Consider the following 20,326-nt stretch of genomic DNA (forward strand, 5'->3'; position numbering starts at 1 on the left):
AGACAGTAGAGGGTAGATAATCCTCCCCATTACAGATATGTGCAGTATTTATGTGCACCTGGTACTGAGGGCTAGAAGGCAACACTTTTAGTACGATGGCTGTGATGGATTGCAAAGAAGTGAGTCCTTCGAGAGAGGCTGGGGATGGGAATAACCAGTGTGTCTCAGAAAAATATACCATATCTGGTGCTGAAAAATATGATACATGCTTACGGTGTGGCAGTCTGGCACCTAATTACATCAAGTAGCGTCAAATGGCCCTTCCCATTGTGTGCTGTATCTATATTGTGTAATAGGTTTGGATCAGAGATTTAAGAAAGTAGCATAAATATGTTGCTTTAAGCTATTAATTCTCTGTGATTATTTAAAAACAGTCATTAGAAGGGACTTGAATGGCAATGGGATACATACAGTCGCTTTCGTTCTGGGTCACTGGTTTGAATCCAGCCTTGGCTGGCACTGGGCTAAAAGTCTTTACCAAGTCTTTATAATCCTGGACGAGTTCTCCCTGGATCCCATGTGCCCTTAAGGTGGCTGGGGCTGGATAGAGGCTCTCTCTCGTAACCAAATAATGGATCACCTGATGTGGGATTTGGAGCCACAGAGGAGAGTCACCTGATGGAGGGGGGGCTAGAATTTTATCAAAGAAAGGCTCTTTTAACAGCTGTTTCAGTGGGAGATCAGACCATGAGAGGACTGACCAAAACCCAAAGGGCTCAGAGTGGTGAGGACGCAGAGAGGGTTTCGCATGCAGGTTTTGTCTGTGAGTAAAGTGTGATGGATTTCAAAACTCCTTTACAAAGTCTGTATGTCCCTAGCTTTCGTTGTCATGTGGTCCCTGAAAAAACAACAAAACCTGCATGCAAAACAGCTCCAGAGATACAGGAGAGTTGAGGTGTAGGGGTTGAAAAGGGTTGTAGGCTATTGTAAAGTTGTTTCTGGGAGATTTTATTTTTCCTATTTCCACCTGTTCCTTTTTCTCTTTCCCCAGGAAGCAATTGTGTCCAGCCCTTGTAGTTATCCTGGGAAATCCAATCCATGACAAAACAATCACCTCTGCCCACAGTAGCATCTGTCTCGAGGCCGATTCACCCTCCTCAGGGGTCGCTGATCATGGCCGAGGGTCAGGTTGCTCCTCCACAGCACCCGCCCTCAGTGGCCCTGTTGCTCGGACCATATATTACATTGCAGCAGAACTGGTTCGATTGGTTGGGTCAGTAGAATCCATGAAACCTGTGCTCCAGTCACTCTATCACCGTATGCTACTGTATCCCCCACCCCAGCACCGAGTGGAGGCCATCAAGATCATGAAAGAGGTAAGAAAATTGAGACATGAATTCAAACAAAGTGCAGTGGAAGTAAACACTTGCTAATTGTTAAATTATAGTGAGGAGTGTGTAGACGTCCAGTATATGAGAGAGCCATGTGGACATAAAAATAATCCTCTCTGATCAGAGCTGTTACCGTCAAGGCTACTTTGCCAAATGTATTTAGGCTGACCAACACTTAATACTCCTTTCTGATCATATTTGCCTCAAATCCTACCAGCTGCCTTGGCAACACTGGAATTTTTTGTGCTGTATTACTCTGTTGGGAGCAGGTCTTATGACTGAAGCATGACAGCCCTGCTGGGTGATAGCAAGTAAAATGATTCTGTTCCCAAGTTCTCTGGCATCTTTTTCCACTCTCTTCTCTTGCTAAAAAGAGGCAGTCAGCCTGGCACTGTAATATTCAGAAAGCCAAGATGGATATATCTTTTGATTCAGTGCCAGGTTTTTGAGGTGCAATAGGAAAGCTACGAGGTAGCTATCAGCTTCTTGCAGAGCTATGCCAACTCCAGTCATTTCTCTAACCACTCTGGAAAGCATCTCAGGACCATAGACACTAGAACAGGAACATAAGAATGGCCATTCTGGGTCAGACCAATGGTCCATCTAACTGAGTGCTCTCCCCTTGGGGGTTCCAGGACTAGCTGCTCCAAGAAGCAATCATTTACAGAGTCTAGACATTTTATATCTGCATCTTCTCCTGACGTGACACATACCCAGTCAATATGAGGATGGTTGAAATCCCCCATTATTATTGTACTTTCTATTTTTGTATCCTCTCTCATCTCCCAGAGCATTTTCACCATCCTGGTCGGGTGGTCGGTAGTATATTTCTACTGCTATATCCTTATTATTCAATCATAGAAGTACTATCCATAGAGATTATATGATACAGTTTGATTAATTTAAGATTTTTACTGTACTTGATTCTATGTTTTCTTTCACATATAGTGCCACTCCCCCACCAGCATGACCTACTCTGTCATTCCTATATACTTTGTACCGTGGTATTACTGTGTCCCATTGATTATCATTATTCCACCAAGTTATTGTGATGCCTACTATATCAATATCCTCATTTAATACCAGGCACTTAAGTTCACCCATCTTAGTATTTAGACTTTTAGCATTTGTATACAAGCACTTATAACATTTGTCACTATTTAGCTGCCATTTTGTGATATAACTGAATGGTACTCTTTTTCATTTGACTGTTCTCTTCTTTATCAACTTCTATCCTCTTCTCTTTTCTAGAGAATCCCCGTTAATAGATCTTCCCTTAAGAGATGTCTCTGTCTGGATCATGTACTCCTCCACACCTGGCAGTTTTCCCTAGCCCTTAGCTTAAAAACTTCTCTATGACCGTTTTAATTTTACATGCCAGTAATCTAGTTCCATTTTGGTTGACGTGGAGCCCATCCTTCCTGGATAGACTCCTCCTTTCCCATAAAGGTTCCCCAGTTCCTAATAAACCTAAACCCCTCCTCCATACACCATCGTCTCATCCATGCGTTGAGACCCTGCAGTTCTGCCTGTCTAACTGGCCCAGTGGATGGAACAGGAAGCGTTTCAGAGAATGCTACCATGGCAGTCCTGGACATCAATCTCTTACCTAGCAGCCTCAATTTGGGCTCCAGGACGTCTCTCCTACCTTTCCCTATGTCATTTGTACCTATGTGTACCACAACCTCTGGCTCCTCCCCAATACTGCACATAAGCCTGTCTAGATGTCTCAAGAGACCCACAACCATCGCATCCAGCACGCAATTCACCATGCCATTCTCCTGATCATCATAAACCCAGCTATCTGTATTTCTAATGATCGAATCCCGCATTACTATTACCTGTCTCTTCCTAATAACTGGGAGAGCCACCAAGAATCAAAAAACTTCCATGGAGCTTCTTTGAGCTGTTGTTTAACTCCATGGAGCACCTTTGCTGGAATTGCACTTTGCTCTTTACTTTACAGTCTCCTTCACCTGTTGCATAACAACAGTCTCTACCTACATTATAGTTAAAAACAATATAATACATTTCACCCTGAGGGCACCTTTATAGCTTAAGCACACAAAAAACAGGTTGTGTAGGAGTGAAGTCTTTCTAAACAGAACATACACAGTCACTAGGTTAGTCTTCAACTCATTGCCGTTCTGTGTGTTTGCTTTTCTTTGTGATTTAAATAACAAAATGTAAACCTCAACCTAAGCTTTTCCTGGGGCTTTGAATTATTGTTAAGATTTTATAACAGGCTCACCATTCCCAAACACCTCCTTGTGGCCTTTCGGATGGCCCTCTGACCGGGTTCCCTAGAAGCCCAAATAATGCCCATTATTGATTATAACTCACAAATTCTCCACTCAATCATATTCCGCCCCTCTTGGAGGGGTAGAGGCATGTCTCTTCAGTCACGGTCTCTACACCGAAGGATGACAAACAAAGAATATCATAAACTCTCTCACCCCTGCGGCCTTATGACTTCAGTCTTCCTTCCTGTTCCTCTTGTTCCTTCATTCTATTCTCAGGACACTGACTCACAGGGCCACCACCCTTGAGTGTTGCTCCTTCCCAGGAACTAATCCATCCCTGTGGCTTTCCAAAATCCCCTTATTTCTGGCTCTAGACAGCTACTTCTCCTCCCTAGGACCATCTCTCCTTGACTACCCTCAACTCCCTGTTTTAACTTCCTCTGTCAGCCTACCACACCCTCTCCAGATGTACCAAATTAGGTCAATCACCTCCCCAAGTGTTCATTAGCTCCCTTTCCTAGGCAGATTTTCTTTACCAGCCCCACCCTAGGTAATGGACCAAATCTCCTTAAAGGGCCCAGTCAACCTGTAACAGGGTTCTTCAGGTCTGACACGTGTCCCATCCTCTTGTTCCCTCTCCCCAGAGAGGCACACTACCTCCACTTTTATCTCCTGATTGGAGTTAACAAGAGCCACCAGCTACCACTATGAATCAGCAGAAATTCTGCTTTTTTATGGAAGATCCTAGCACCTAACAACTAGGTGACTCGGCAGAAGATCTCCTCCCGTACCCCCCAACCCCCCAAATCTTGCGCTCCCTGTGCAGGATCCTCAATCTGTTATACTGTCAAAGATGTTTGCTTTATGATTAATCTTTGAATTGTCTCCTATGCAGTTTCTCTGCATTTACTTTTTGTCTATACAAAAGTACAAAATGAAATGTGAAATGTCAGTATTTTTAAAGCATTGTAAAGCATTCTGTATTTGATTCATAGTTGAATGTATGCAGTTTCCCCATGTCTTCCTCTTTGTTTAAAAAGAAAAGAGAGAAAGAAATGTAGCCTTAATAAATGAAATAAGATATATTTTTCTTTGATGTGACCCGTCCTTTGACAGCATTAATAGCTCAGCTCCTCCTTGATCCGGATTACTCTATAGAACAAAGACTCATTTATTTGAGCAGCATACTGTTTAGATAACCCTTGGGTAACTTGGATTTTCTTTTCTTTTAGATACTAGGTAGTCCACAACGGCTCCGTGATTTGGCAGGACCCTGCTCCTCTGAATCAGAATCCAGAAAGAGATCAATCTCGAAAAGGAAGTCCCATCTGGATCTTCTCAAACTGTATGCTTTATTTCCTTCTTTAGCATCTTCTCTTTTAGGTGTACACACTTGCGACAGTTGAGTAGCTACTGAAAAACCACCCTACCATGAACGTACACAAATGAGAACCATGTAAACTTCACTAGCATTTCTAACTAGGGAGGAACAGAGCTGTGAAAATGGAGGAGGAATAAAATGTAGTAAAAATTAGTTTCGTAGGACCAGATTTCCAAAGGTGTTTATGTAACTAAAGATACAGATAGTCACCTAGTGGAATTTTTTAAAACACCAAAGCACGTTAGGACCTAACTCCACTAAAATCCTAAATCCACCTAAATCCCTTTGAAAATCTGGCCATTAGGTCCTGACCCTGAAAAAAAAATGCACATGCTTAACTTTAAGCATGAGTAGTTCCATTAGATGTTAATGGGGCTGCTCACAAAATTAAAGTTAAGCACATACATAAGTGTTGCAGGATCAGGGCCTACAACAGGCCATTGTAGCTCTGAATACACAAGAAGAGCAGATCTGTTGTGTTAGAAGGTATCGTTTTGTATGGGTGCTTTTAAAAATAGAGATTCACTTTACATAATTTTAGTTTTAGATCTCTTGATTTGCCATTTTAAAATTGAAGTTCATTATTTGGGGATATTAACTTTTTAGTATTTATTTATATATTTTTAAATTCAAGGTCACCTTTAAAGGAACATCAAAGTGGTGATTTGCCATGAACAGTCTTGAGCAGGACTATTCCACTGTCCTATTTTTCTGCTTATTATGAAAATTCATTATGTATGTTAGCAATATCAGTTTATTCTGGGAATCTGGTTAATCAACTAGAATAAACTTCATTTATTTTTTTATTTTGAAATTATAGTATCATGGATGGGATGACTGAAGCTTGCATAAAAGGTGGTATTGAAGCATGTTATGCCTCCATTTCTTGTGTCTGTGCCCTGCTCGGAGCATTAGATGAACTAAGCCAAGGGAAAGGCCTTAATGAGGAACAGGTCCACCTGCTACTCCGACGCCTGGAAGAATTGAGGGATGGGGCTGAGACAAGCCGAGACTCCATGGAGATCAACGATGCTGACTTTAGGTGGCAAAGGCGCATCCTGTCATCGGAACGTACCTCCTGGGAATCGAGAAATGAGAAGAGTCCTGACATTAGCATTAGTGTTACCACAGATACTGGTCAAACCACTTTGGAGGGAGATATGGGGCAGACTACTCCGGAGGATAATCCTGAAGATCAAAAAAACTCTCTGCAGTCTCCAGCTGGCCAAGACTTTAAAGAGATTGAGTGTAAAGAGCCAGAGTTGGAAACAACAGAGCAGCCAGATGTGGTTCAAAGGAGTCACACCATTGTTTATCCAGATATAACTAATTTCCTGTCGGTTGATTGCAGGACACGGTCCTATGGATCCAGATATAGTGAAAGTAACTTCAGCGTTGATGACCAAGATATTTCAAGGACTGAATTTGACTCGTGTGATCAATATTCCATGGCAGCAGAGAAAGACTCTGGGAGGTCAGATGTCTCCGATATAGGGTCTGATAACTGTTCCCTGGCTGACGAAGAGCAGACCCCAAGGGACTGTCCAGGTCATAGGTCCTTGCGTACTGCTGCTCTCTCTTTGAAATTATTGAAGAACCAAGAAGCAGACCAGCACAGTGCCCAGCTGTTTGTACAGTCCCTTGAAGCCCTTCTTCCTCGGCTTATAACACTCCATAGTATAGAGGAGGTGGATTCAGCGCTCCAGAATTTTTCATCGACCTTCTGCTCAGGTTTGAAAGCAGATATTTACTATGCAATCAACATGCAGTATGTTTGAAGAGACTCTCTTCTAATAAGCAATCATAAAACACTTCTAGAATAGGCAGGCTGATGGTGTACCAAGCATATAAATGTTCCTTTAAACAAACTATTTTTCTTTGGAGTGAAACAAAATTATCCAAAATTTAATGAAGTCAGTGGGAGTCTTTCCATTGATTTTTAATAGATGGGTCCTAAATCAATAAAGGGAGGAGGTAAACGTTGATGTGGTAGCTAAGTTTCCTGTTATATTGTACTGTACATCAAAAGAGCAGAGTGGGGTAAAACAACCTCTTCTGAGTAAGGAGAGTTTTGAATAGGGATAAAAGGGGCATGAACCCATCTCCTGTTTTAAAAACTGATTAAATATAGCTTGCAATGCACCTGCATTAGTATTAACAATTCAAAACCTCACAAAGAAGAAACCAAAGGTCTCACAGTAGTGAATTTTAAAAAGGGCATCTGTTCCAATTACTACTCAATATGTCACCTAAACAGACTCTCATCCCACAGCAAGTGCAAAATAGTCAAGGGCATGGGCTTTAGAAGAGGTCAGATAGTTACACTTAACTTTTCAGGGTGAGGATCTTTGGGAGTTTGATCTTTGCAAATTAAACAAAAGATGACCAAGCGAAGGCTGAGTTTCTGTTGAAAATATACTTTAGGCTAGTATAAATATTATCTATTTGTAAAGAGATTTCTTTATCCTGACAATGAGCCAACATACAAATGTTCATTAAAATATATATTTCTCTGTTTCTTAACTGATTTCACCACAACGACCTTTACCCTTGGTCCTCTTTTTCATTCATTTATTTATTCATTCAGTCAGTCAGTCTCTCTTGCACACGCAAACTCAGAAATGATGCATTATATATCCTTAGCCCAAAGAACCTCACCCAATAATTTCTGCATCAAGCCCATACTTTCTGTTTGAGCTATAGAATCTCTTTTTTAGAAAGATATCTGGTCTTGACTTAGACTGCAAGTCATGGAGAATCCACCACACCCATAGCTAAGCTATCATGGTGGTTAATTACTCTCACTGTTAAAAAAAAAAAAATCACCTTATTTCTAGTCTGATTTGGCCAAATTAAAAAAAAAAAAAAAACCCACTCAACAAGTCATAAAAAGCTCCCAAGTGTTTTTTATGTGGGAAGAAGTATCCTAATATTTTCATGGCTCCATGGTTGCATATTAGCAAGGAAAGTTGTTGTGTCCTCCCAACATCTGTGTGCAAGTCTCAGTTGATGATTCAGTGTTTAAAAGATCTGTTGCTGTTTTCTTTGTGAAGGACACAGGTGGAAAGCTTAGCTTCCGTAAAGAACCCCGTTACTAAGCAAAAGATCTGACCGATAGCTACAGTTGCATACAGTTAAATCCATTAAGTGTGGATGTTAACAAGCTAACTTGTGAATTTTCAGTAAATCAGTGTTTCTACACAGAGAACCCCCATCCTACCTGCTTTGTTTCATTCATATTTTTTATTTTGCACTGGAACAATGCAATACAGTATTATTTATAATAGTGTCTTTCATACCAGCTATGTCCCAAAATACTTATACAATTATAGAATTGAAAAACAGCTGAGAGCATGAATTTGTGAGGTATAGAGAAGGTAGTACTGGTGTGTTTTCAGATGAGATTTGAAAAAAAAAGATGTAAAGTCAGCCAGGTAGAGAGATACAAGAAAGGTAAGAGTCAGAAATATGTCATTGGGAAATCTTATGATTGCAATTTTAATCTTTTTTTCCCCCCAGAAAAATCTTTCCCTATTTGTTGCTGGATCAAAACAGCAACAACAAAAACTAATAGTACTAAGTTGGGTGCTTGTTTATACAGTATAATTTAATACTTGATTAGCAAAAAGCTCTCATCACACAATCTTGATTTAAGCAAAATATTAAATCTGTGTGGTATGACTTCTGTGACCTGTCTACACAATTAAATGAATTGTTGTCCACATCCAGATAACGCGTTAGTTTGTTATGGGTGAAGCTCTTTTTATAATTTAAAATTAGTAACCAATATTCCTTAAACGCAGACACAGCTATTTTCAGAACGGTACCAAGGAGTTAATTGTATCAAAGGAGACCTTGTTTGGATAATCAAGCAGCAATGTTCCCTCTAATTTTTGAGAAGCCATATGCGCAAAAAATTTCATCTGTGCAGATTTCTGTGTGCCCGGTGTTTCGCCGTGTGCTCGGGGTTTAGGATTTGTGTGCACGCACTCACGCGCACAGCTTAGAGGGAACAGTGTCAAGCAGGATGGTTAGCAGTCATCTATCATATTCTGTTAGTGGCAGCGTTTTATGGTGTTTATGCCTTGCAAATAGTTCATGAATGCAGGCGTACACATTAGCTGCTAGTTTCCTTTTTGAGGCTGAGCATCTGCTCAGTCCATTAAATGTATGTGAGGGAATTGCCACTTTCCCATGTTGTAGAGGAATCAGTAACTCTGGGGGCCAGATTTTCAAACACTTTGGGCACACAAATGCATACCTAATTTGCATGCATGCTTAGCCATTTTCATTTGCAATTTTGCAAATTATTGCACTTTTAATTGCAGTTACTGTGCACATCGGTTTGGTGTGCAATTTTGTGTGCATTTTATATGCAAAATTTTGTGCTAAGATAATTGTCCATATTTTCTTTAAAATATCTCTTCAATGCCTTATTCTTCTTTCATGTATCTATGTATCTTTTATAAGCTGACCTTCAGTAGCAAATCGATATATTGTAGCTGCAAGTTTTATTATCATAGTCTCAATCCACCAAAGCACTTAAACACACGCTTAACTTTAAACACATGGGTAGTTCCATTGCAATCACTGGGACTACTCATAGACTTAAAGTTAAGCGCATAGTGAAGTGTTTTGCCAAACAGGGGACTATTACAAGACAAGATAAAGATTTCTGCCAGGTGTGACCACAGGAATATCAAACAATCTCCCCCTCACAAGTAATATGGAAATCTTTGTGGACACAATACATGTCCAGTCCCATCACTCCTTTTCCACACACACCACTCCCTTAGACAGTTATTCATTTTTTAGACCCACCCATGAACAATTATTCACTTTCTAAATCCGCCCTCAAACAGTTATTCACCTTATCCACGCCCCCAAAGTGACGTCAATGGAAAGTCCAAGGAAGCAGCAGCACAGAACTTTCAAACCCTCACGAGGCAAGAAAATCATTATTTTTTTTTCTGTGTGTGTTTTTTTTTAATGTTATGGTTTATTGAATTTTTTTTTTAATCTTGTCTAAAATCAGGCATGATCTTTATGGTGGGAGGAGTATTCTCGCAATAAACCACTGGGTAGTTATCAAATGACTCAACTTTGCTGAAACATTTAACCAACCTCAGAAGTTGTTTCTTGTTTCATATCATATACTCCTCTAGGATGATCATTATCCCTCAATCAATCAATTAATATTCTATAAGTGGAGTTTAACAACAGAGGTGAAGGCCCTAAAATACTGTGGCCATGTATAGTTTAAAAACAAAAACAAGGATTCAGATAAATATTCCAGTTACTTGACTTATGTTTTCCTACCAATAAGTCAACTAACTCACCCGGAAGAACATGTATAGTTCTGTCTAATATCTGCCAGAGAAGAAGGGATCGTGCCATTAAATACACCTGATTTTCAGAGGTACTGAGCAGTCATAGCTTCTGTTGAAGTCAAGTGGAGTTGGGAATGTTTTGCACGACTGAAAAGCAGTTCTTTGTGCTACTTACATGAGCTGTCCAGCATTTGCTGACAATTTGAGGTTAGCACCAAATATTTCTCCCTGTAATTCTAACTTTAGGTCAAAGAGTGGATGATGTTACGGGGCTTGATTCTGCAAGGTGCTGAGCACTTTGCTCCTGATTCCACAAACCATTTAATCATGTGCTTAACGTTAAACATGTCAGATGACCTTTTGAAGTCTTGGACTAGTCATATGGTTAAAATTAAACACATGCTTAAGGACTTTGCTGGTCTAGAATCAGAGTCTTCAGCACCATTCAGGATCAAACGCGAGATGGGAATGGAGAAAAATATTGATTATATTAAATGTTCACGATAGACACATATAATATATATTCGTTACTACTGAAAGGCCTGTCTTTTACTAGAATTAGGTTACGATTGTTCCAGAGCAAAATCTATTTGAAGTGTGAGGGCTCACTCTGCCTTTTCATTAGATATGATGTTCTCACCAGGATTTGAGGGGAACCCCAATTTCAGCTTCCAGACTCTGATGAATGCAGACAGTATCTACATGGTCTCACACTACACACTTCTCCTCAACCTGAAGTTATCCAACTCTGACTACTACAGGAAGAAACCTGCCCAAGCACCTGTGTTGCTGGTGAGTGAGGAATATAGAACAAACCATGGTGAGAAGTAAAAAGTCCTGTGAGTGGCTGATGATGCAGTATTTATTTTATTTGGAGCAGCTGAAATACGTTCATTTCCTCTCAACCATTTTAGAGTAGGCAGAGAAACTAACCCGATACTTTCAAATCATGAAGCTACTATAAACTATTCACTACATTTGACCTAAATTTGCAAATCATTTTTGTTACACACACCCCAAATGCATTTTTTTGATGAATAAACTATTGGGCCAAAATAAATTAACCTAGCTCTAGTTGACATAATTTGGGGCAGAAGGGGGGAAACTGTCCTTAACAGTAATGTCAGAGTATTTCGATTCCAGTGACTATCAAAACTAATCGTTGAACATTATTAGTATTTCCCATATGTTTTTTTATCAATTACTATAATTCATCCTTACAGAATGTCCACTGAAGTCTCTAAGGGGTGCATCCCTTGCACCAGGCCTGAACTTGGCCTTGTGTGTCACTGGGAGTTTGGCCTGAGTAAGGACTTCAGGAATGGGCCCTGCCTCAGTAAGGGCTTAGTTGGCCCATGAAGGCAGAGCCTATGTGCCCTATGGAGAGCAGCAGGTGTCATCACATCTCCCTACACTCAGGTCCTATTCAGCAGGCTGAAGTTGAGGGTGTTTGGCCATGGCCTGCCTCCCACACCCTTTTTGGTCCCGTACAGCCCTGGAGAAGTTTTGAAGGACCAATCCCACCAATTACCTCACCACAGGAACTGTAACTGTGCCTATCTCCTACATGAGCTGCCACAAAGAGAGGGAAAAACTCCTTGCACCATCTCACTTGCCATTGTCCAGGTGTGTATGTGCCAGGCACAATCTAGTCCTAGGTCAGTTTTTACTCTTACAGAAGGTCCATATCCCCATCCTTTTCCTCCTCATTTCCTCAGCAGTCTGATGCACTCAGAGAGGAGTAGTGGATCTGCTGGCTGAGGCTTACAGTCTGGTGACTGAACGTCATGTTACATTTGGATTTGTATTGTCCTCTGCAGAAAGAGTTTATGAAGCAGGTTCAGGCCAGTGGAGTATTGATGGTGTTCTCTCAGGCATGGGTTGAGGAGCTCTACCATCAGGTACTGGAAAGGAACATCCTAGGAGAGGCTGGTTACTGGGGAAACCCTGAGGAGCACCATCTTCCGCTCATCACCATGTTGACTGGTTAGTATTATATTACCATGGCCATATGAATACAGTATTATGCTCGTATCAGTACAGATTAACTTCTGAATGCATTCTGCAGATGCCTAAAATATTAAATACTTGAACATTAAGCTTCATTCAGTTACCTGTAGATCAACATGCCATAGTGCTAAAATATGGTGCTCACTAAAGTGCCAGTGGAGAAGAAATTGGATTCAGTTATGGCATGTATCCGGTTGTTTAATCTGGATCAGACACTCTGTATTGAAATCCTGGATCAAATCAAAAGATACCTGACCATATCTTGATTCCCTATGGCCAGTGTGACCAAAAACTGAATAGACTCTGAAAGGATTGTTTTGTTTTGTTTTTTCTTTTGTTTGTTTTTATTGGCAGTGCTGCAAGACCCAACGCAAAGTCATGAACATTGGAAAACATAATTCCAATGATACATTCAAAATGATGGGGTCTAAATTAGTGTGACCACTCAAGAAAAGGGATCTTGTAGTCATTGTAGATGGTTCTCAGCAAACATCTCCTCAGTGTGCAGCGGCAGTCAAAAAAGCTAACAGAATGTTAGGAACCATTAGGAAAGGGATAGAAAACAAGACCGTAAATATCATAATGCCACTACATAAATCCATGGTACGTCTCCACCTTGAATACTGTATCCAGTTCTGATCGCCCATCTCAAAAAAGATATCTTAGAATTGGAAAAGGTACAGAGAAGAGCAACAAAAATGATTAAGGTTTCCATATTAATAGTGATTAAAAAGACTGGGACTGTTCATCTGGGAAAAGAGACGACTAAGGGAGGATATGACAGAGGTCTATAATATTATGAATAGTGTGGAGAGTGTGAATAAGGAAGTGTTGTTTACCCGTTTGCAGAACACAAGAACAGGTGTCATCCAATTAAATAAATGGGCAGCAGGCTAAGCCTCTGACTGCCAGATGCTGGGACTGGACGACAGGTGATGGATCACTCAATAATTGCCCTGTTCAATTTGTTCCCCCTGAAGCTTCTGGCCCTGGTCTCTGTTGGAAGATAGGATACTGGGCTAGATGGACCATTGGTCTGACCCAGTATGGCCAGTTTTATATTTCTAATCAGAATCAGGGCTCAATTGTGCTAGGCAATGTAAAAACATACTGTATAGGAATGTTCACTAACTGGTTTGAATGATCAGAGCATGTTAAAAGTAACTCTGTAGCTTTGTCGGCAACGTTATAGGGACAGATCCTCAGCTGGTGTAACAGCTTGAGGGATTGCCTCCAGCAAATGCTGAAATGATCCTCTTTTGATATCTTGGAATCAATGACCTACTGCTGCCCCAAAAATCTATCAGCAAATATATAAATCTAGGATTTGTGTCCAGAACATAAAGAACATGGTGTGTGCCTTTCAGAAGATTCTCCTTCAGAGTCCCAGAGTGATAAAGATAGAATGTTGTGGGTTAGACTGGGGAAGCAGTGTTCCCTCGTGGATCGAGCAGATGGACTAGACCATAGGAGACCTGGATTCTAGTCTTCGCTCTGCCATTGACCTGCTCGGTGACATTGAACAAGTCACATCCCTCCTGGTGCCTCAGCTTCCCCACCAGTAAAATGGGGCAACAACACAGACTGCCTTTGTAAAGCACTATATAAGACCTAAATGTTGCTGCTCCTTAGCAGTTCTGTCCCAAAAAACTGCCTTCTCCATTCATCAGTGTTCATTAATAACTGATTGAAGTCAATGGAGCTATTTCAATTTACGCCAGGGAAGATGTGGCCCACAGTGTTCTATAGTAGCAAGCTGCCATTATTGTTCAAAAAATGTGTAGTTTTGGAAAGAAGTCAAAGGGGTTTTAAAACTTGACCAGCACATGTAGGTAAATACTGATGAATGGGAAAGGAAGCTGTGTAACTGCCTAGGAACAGTGTGGTTCAACACACGAAACTCCTTTGTCACTGCAGGTCTCTCGGGGGGGAATCTTTTGAAAAGAGTATTCCATGTTCTTTATGTTCTGGGCTCACATCCTAGATTTGTATTTTCACAGGCAGATTTTTGGAGCAGCAGTAGGTCACTGGTTTCATGATATCACAGGAATGTAATGTCAGTGTACCCAGGGCTCTGTACAAGCATAAATACTGGGAGTCTGAGCCTGCAGTTTTTCCACTGATTAAACTCTCATTGACTTAGATTGATACTGTGCCAGGGATATGCTGAAATGCTACTGCTGAGACATAACTCTGCTAAGAAGCTAAAAAACCAGAACTCCTCTGACAAACACTTCAGTGCTCCCTTTAATTTCCCTAGAAAGAAAATTTAGGATGAATATTGTGAAAGAGGTGGGGATGCCTGTAATATTTTATCAATATTCTACATTCTGTTTCCGTGTTTATGTGCAATATGATTACACAGGGCTCGTACAAGTAGAGGCTTCTTGTATTAAGGAACAGTAACTTCAGATAGCCCCATTTACTGGTAGATAAAGGACAGGTGTCATTCATTCTAATGTTTTACCTCCAACAATGCTGAGTTCAGTCGTCCAGCTTGTAATAACGGGGGAAGGGCTGGAACATAAAACTTTTGGGATGGATAAAAAGGCAGCCCCCAAAGGCAGAGACTGCTGGGGACCAGACTGAAACCGAATCCCTAAAGTTTGGAGTGTCTGGGCTAACCTACTAGGCCTACCTAAGCCTATATGTAAGATAGATATGTGTGTACATCTTTCATTGTGTTAAAAACCCTTTTCTCTGGTTATGCTTTGTTCCTACTGTTAAGATTAAACAATACTTTGTTTTGAAAAGGCTGTTTTGGGTCACTGTGTTACCCACTGGTCACAGCTCCCAAAGATAAGGTTTGCAGTACCCAAATCCAGATGGGCCTGCACCCCACGCACCCACTTAGAGAGGCTAGCAGAGTCAAAGATCTGGCTTACCCTGAACTGTGACGAACCCCAGGAGAAAATTTCCTATCAGTGAGGTCTACCAAGGAAAGTGATGGATACCCTTCTCTTTGAATCATTTAAAGTTGAACTGAAGAGAACACTCAGGGATATCATTCTTATTTACCCAAAGGCCCTTTTGCACCCTCATTAAGGTCCCTTCACACTGCCAGAGACGTATAACTGAGAATCATACCCTTTAAAATATACCATCAGAAATTCTGGAACTCTCTTAGTGCAGTGGTTCAATATGAAATGTTCTTCTGACCCCGTGTGTGTGTTTTTATGGTCTGGCAGACATTGATGGCTTGGGGAGCAGTGCAATAGGTGGGCAGCTGATGGCATCTGCATCAACACAATCTCCTCTCTCCCAGAACCAGAAGACCGATGATTCTGTTGTGGCAGGTAGTGAGTCTGTATTGTGTATGTGTATGTGTCCACCGTTAGTAGGCTTATAATATACAATAGGACCCCAAAGCATTTATTCAAGTGTGCAATGCCTTCAGACAAACGGGGGACTAAACCCAGTGAAGTTATACCATGGATTAATTTAACCTACTATGCTTAAGTGTTGTAATCACAGCTGCTGCTGCAGCAGGCTTCAGATAGTTTAACTGTGTTTTCATAAAAAGAAAAACACATTCAAGATCAAAAGATCAAACATTTAGAATGTAAAATGGCCTACCTACGTCAATAAAGCCTATGCTGTAGTCAAAAGATCAGATGGTCCAGCAAGTAGAGAAGGAACAGGGTCTGTTTCCCCCTAATGACAAAGCAGCAGCTGTTTCAATTTCCAGGAAAATGATGGATGCATTTCTTACTCCAGGTGTTGCTTTTGCCCGATACCTTCTGATCGGTTGCTGGAAGAATATGATTGATACCTTATCCACACCTTTGACTGGTCGAATGGCAGGAAGCTCCAAAGGGTTAGCATTCATCCTGGGAGCCGAAGGCGTCAAGGAGCAGAACCAGAAGGAGAAAGATTCCATTTGTATGAGCCTGGATGGACTGAGGAAGGCAGCCCGGCTGAGCTGTGCTCTAGGTATCAATATGGACTGAATTCCTAGATGGATTCATATAATTGGATGAACTAGTACATAGTAAGTGTTCTTAAGAGGGAGGGGGGGATTTGGAGAAGAGGGAAGCAAACTGGAAAGCACAGTAAAGCTGGTGTAGAAGTCAATAGCTCTGTTCGTGATGCTATCTGAGGGTAAGACTGCATAAATCCAGTGAAGAAGATACATGAAAATGCTGATTAGCAATAACTGTTGTGCCTCTTTGTAGGGGTTGCTGCTAATTGTGCATCTGCCCTTGCCCAAATGGCTGCTGCCTCCTGTGTTCAAGAAGAGAAGGAGGAAAGAGAAGCCCAAGAGCCCAGTGATGCTATAACTCAAGGTAGCTAATATTGGCCAAGTAGTCCTTATTATCTAATGTTCCTTATAGTAATGACATTGTAAGGTATTTTGTTATGGGAAAGGTAGGGATGGGGGGGATTTCACTGCCACATTACATTGCCTTGCAAATATTTGGGACGTACACCTACACAGGGGAACCATTAAGCTCACACAGACTTCACTGTACCAGGATCTTGTTATTACTTCACACTCCATTTTATTCTGTATAAATCTTCTATTGATTCAGTTGAATACCATTAAACTCAAACTGTATTTTAAAGTTTCATCTTTTAAAGTTTGGTGACACAAATGCAGCCGTAGTGGCACCTGAGTAATGATAAGTTATAAAAACGTATATCTTATGTGTCTGACACTACCAGGAATTCAGGACACCAAAATGTGCTCAGTCTTACTTATTTTTCATTACGTTCACTCAGCTTGCTTATTTACATATACATCCTTTACCATTACATAGTCTCAGATGTTTAAAATTGCCTACCTCTAAAGTGTAGCAAGTTAAGCTTGATGAAGCTGAAAAAATGTAGGAATGGAATAAGAAGTATGTCACTTCTAGATTACTGCTTCAAAGCCAGTGCAGATCATTAGTCACTCAAAGTTGTCAACCTCACATGTTTACTTGGTGGCCTGAGTTAAATGAATTTGGAGACCTCACTCCAGTTCCCACTGGATAGAAGTTCATGACACAAAAATGTCCATCACAACTGGCCCTAAGTGGCAGTCAGCAGAGGCCAAAGACTGAATAAGTCTGAGAGTGGAAAACTTTCTGACCCCCTAGAAGAAAGCCCTGGAAATGAGACTTGGGGCATATTGGCCAGTCAATATGGGGGAAGTAGAACTGGCTGGAGGATGACAATTCTGTTTCGTGACAACTTTCAAAGTTTCAAAATTGGTGTTTTTTCCACCTTGGTACAGATACAGACCTTTCCAGTGTTTCAGTGAAAAGGAATGGCATTGAAACGTCTTTTTTGATAAAAAAAAAAAAAATCAGGTTTTCGATTTGGGTCTCTCTGTTATCAAGTGACCAGGGAGTCCACCCTGGACCTCAGAGACCTTCCTGTCATGGAACTTGTCAAATGTAATACATCTCCATGAAGTATCTCCGCTTCAGTGAAAAGACATTGTCAAAAATGATTCCAACCAGCTGTAGAAGGAAGCTTGCACTGGGTCTTGCAATGCTGCGGCTGTTGTGAATAACAAGAAGATGTGAATCTGTAACGGAGTCAGTTTAGCACCTTCCATGAGCAGTACATTCTCTCACATACACACAAATAAAAAGGGATTTTTTTAAGTACATCTGAAAAAGGTGTTTGCTTTTATGTTTTGTCTAAAATGCCATCTTAATATAGATCTCTTTCATATTGTAGTCCTCTCCATCCCCACCATCTGTGAGAACAAATGTTTGTTTGTTTCTTAAGTGATGGATGTTCTTAAATAATGTTCTGTTCTTGTTAACGGGACAGTGAAACAGAAAGTGGAGCAGAAGCTGGAACAGATTGGGAAAGTGCAGGGAGTCTGCCTGCACCCTGCTCATGTTTTGTGCATGGATGCCATCCTCAATGTGGGCCTGGAAATGGGAAGCCACAATCAAGACTGTTGGCCGCATGTGTTCAGGTACAGGAATCTACTGGCTTTAGGTCAGAAAATGTATTTTAACAGAATACAACTCTCGCTACCTAGAGCAAGAGAGAAATAAATCTGTATGCATTCACCCTATCATTCTGGAGGGTGCTCCAGTGCCACGCACACAAATAGAGTGGACCTAGGAGACTGAGTGCAATTCAGTGGGTGAAAGGAGAATGAGGAGGAGACTTTTAAAAGGACCTAAGGATAATCTTAGATACACCCATTTGAGTACTTTCCAGTCCTTAATATATTGATCCTCACAGCACTGCTGTGAACCAGGGCAGTGCTATTATCCCCCACAGTACTGATAGCTCCCCTGTGCCTCAGTTTTCTAAGGCCTAGATCCTCAAAGGGTATTGAGGCATCTAACACCCCTTGTGCAAGGACACATAGGAAGCCTGCAGCGAAGCCAGGAACTGAACCCAGGTCTCCAGCGAGTGCCCTATCCACTCGGCTATCCTTCCTTTCTAAGGTCATTGAAAGTCTAGGCCTTTAGGAACAACAAACCCCAGCAGGCACTTCTGGAAGTCTCCCCCTCAGACTGTAAATAAGTGCAATATCCCCTTCAGAGAAATTCCAGGCCAAATGACATGATAGCAGACCTCCACTTGCCTGGCACCAGATAGGCTGGCTCCATAGGCCAGAGTGGCGCCAAAGCAGACGTGACCACCTGCCAGTGGTTTCCATTACCATTTTCTGGTAGTGGGATTCTTTTTGCTTTTGTGCCCCCTTTTATTGCAATTGGCCTACATCACTATGTGTTTTCTAAATGATTAAACTAGCTGCAGAGACAGACACTATTAGAGACCAGTAAAACAAATACATTGGACTTCATTATTCCACAGATGTTTCCAGATTACCTTTAAGGAGCGAGTGCAGTGCAGAACCAAACAGTTCTATCGTGACTGACTCTAGGGATTCACAGTCCATCTTGTTCCATTTGTTCTCAGGGTGTGTGAATACATCAGCACTCTGGAGCACACCCATTTCAGCGATGGCGCATCTCAGCCCCCTCTCACTATAACCCAATCGCAGCAGGCCGCAGGAGGGTTGCAGGCGGATTATCCGTCTGCAGACTCTCCCCAGGAATTGACCCCTGAGCAGGAGACCACCCTAAGCAATAATCCCATCATCCAGCCCATCTCCATCCAGGACCTCATCAAGGAGGGTAGCAAGGGCAGAGCTTTCGACTTTCGCGGCAGCAGCCTGCTAAGTGGGAGCAATGCTGCCAAGGCTGTCCTTATCCTCTCCACGCAGGCTGACAGGTATGGATGGCAATGTCTGAAACCTGATTTTGGCTTCTCGAAACCTCTCCTGAGCCTTCCTATAAAGTAAAGGAAACAGGCTACCAGTTCTGGACTTTACAAATGTTTATGCCATTTGCTCAGCATGCAATGCTATAGTAGAGGTGGGGTTGAGATTTCTATTAGCACATCTTATTTTCACATACTGGTAACATGCTAAAAAAATAAACATCTCCTTTTTGCTAAAATTTTCTATGCTTAGGCTCCATCCCCAAGAGGAATGTATTTGTAAATTATGAGGGAAAAAATAGTTAATGCCTAAGTCGTGTATTTCGTATGCTGCATCATTTTTTATTAAATTCAGAATTGCAACACTGTGCACAGGACACAGAATAATACAAATGCTTAATAGCACTCTTAGTTACATAGGTGTGATTTTGTAATGCAGCTTCACCGTGGACCTCAATAGGCACCTGATTCTGTCCTGTTCAAGTGAAGGAGAGATTTTCTGTTGACTGAATGAGAGCAAGATTAAGCCCTGGCTGTCTTGGTTTTTGACTCGGCTGTTATGGAATTTCACTGTGATATCAGTCAAGATAGTGTTGTGATCTCCTTTTTTAAAAATACATAATAAATAAAGACTTTAAAAACCCAATTTTACATTAATGTAAAGTTCAGTTTACAGCTTTAAGCTAAAAGAAAAGGAGTACTAGTGGCACCTTAGAGACTAACCAATTTATTTGACGGGTTTCAGAGTAGCAGCCATGTTAGTCTGTACTTGCAAAAAGAAAAGGAGTACTTGTGGCACCTTAGAGACTAACTACAGCTCACTTCATCGGATGCATGAAAGTGGAAGTG

General features: G+C 41.3%; 1 protein-coding gene across 6 annotated transcripts in view; it reads left to right on the forward strand.

The window, feature by feature from the left end:
• Positions 1 to 20,326, forward strand: part of ARFGEF3 (ARFGEF family member 3) — a 124,617-nt gene that overhangs the window by 67,794 nt on the left and 36,497 nt on the right. For 3 of the 6 annotated variants that reach the window (XM_073337434.2, XM_073337439.2, XM_073337440.2), the window contains 11 exons: positions 992 to 1,316; positions 4,807 to 4,919; positions 5,776 to 6,686; positions 9,818 to 9,901; positions 10,911 to 11,077; positions 12,106 to 12,271; positions 15,484 to 15,591; positions 16,013 to 16,228; positions 16,471 to 16,581; positions 18,062 to 18,212; positions 19,175 to 19,489. In XM_073337434.2, coding sequence (XP_073193535.2) covers positions 992 to 1,316; positions 4,807 to 4,919; positions 5,776 to 6,686; positions 9,818 to 9,901; positions 10,911 to 11,077; positions 12,106 to 12,271; positions 15,484 to 15,591; positions 16,013 to 16,228; positions 16,471 to 16,581; positions 18,062 to 18,212; positions 19,175 to 19,489 — 2,667 coding nt within the window. The remainder of the gene's footprint in view (positions 1 to 991; positions 1,317 to 4,806; positions 4,920 to 5,775; positions 6,687 to 9,817; positions 9,902 to 10,910; positions 11,078 to 12,105; positions 12,272 to 15,483; positions 15,592 to 16,012; positions 16,229 to 16,470; positions 16,582 to 18,061; positions 18,213 to 19,174; positions 19,490 to 20,326) is intronic. The other 3 variants (XM_073337435.2, XM_073337437.2, XM_073337438.2) reach the window with 3 other exon arrangements.

The sequence above is a fragment of the Lepidochelys kempii genome, chromosome 3 (genome assembly GCF_965140285.1).
Source record: "Lepidochelys kempii isolate rLepKem1 chromosome 3, rLepKem1.hap1, whole genome shotgun sequence".
Classification (NCBI taxonomy): domain Eukaryota; kingdom Metazoa; phylum Chordata; order Testudines; family Cheloniidae; genus Lepidochelys; species Lepidochelys kempii.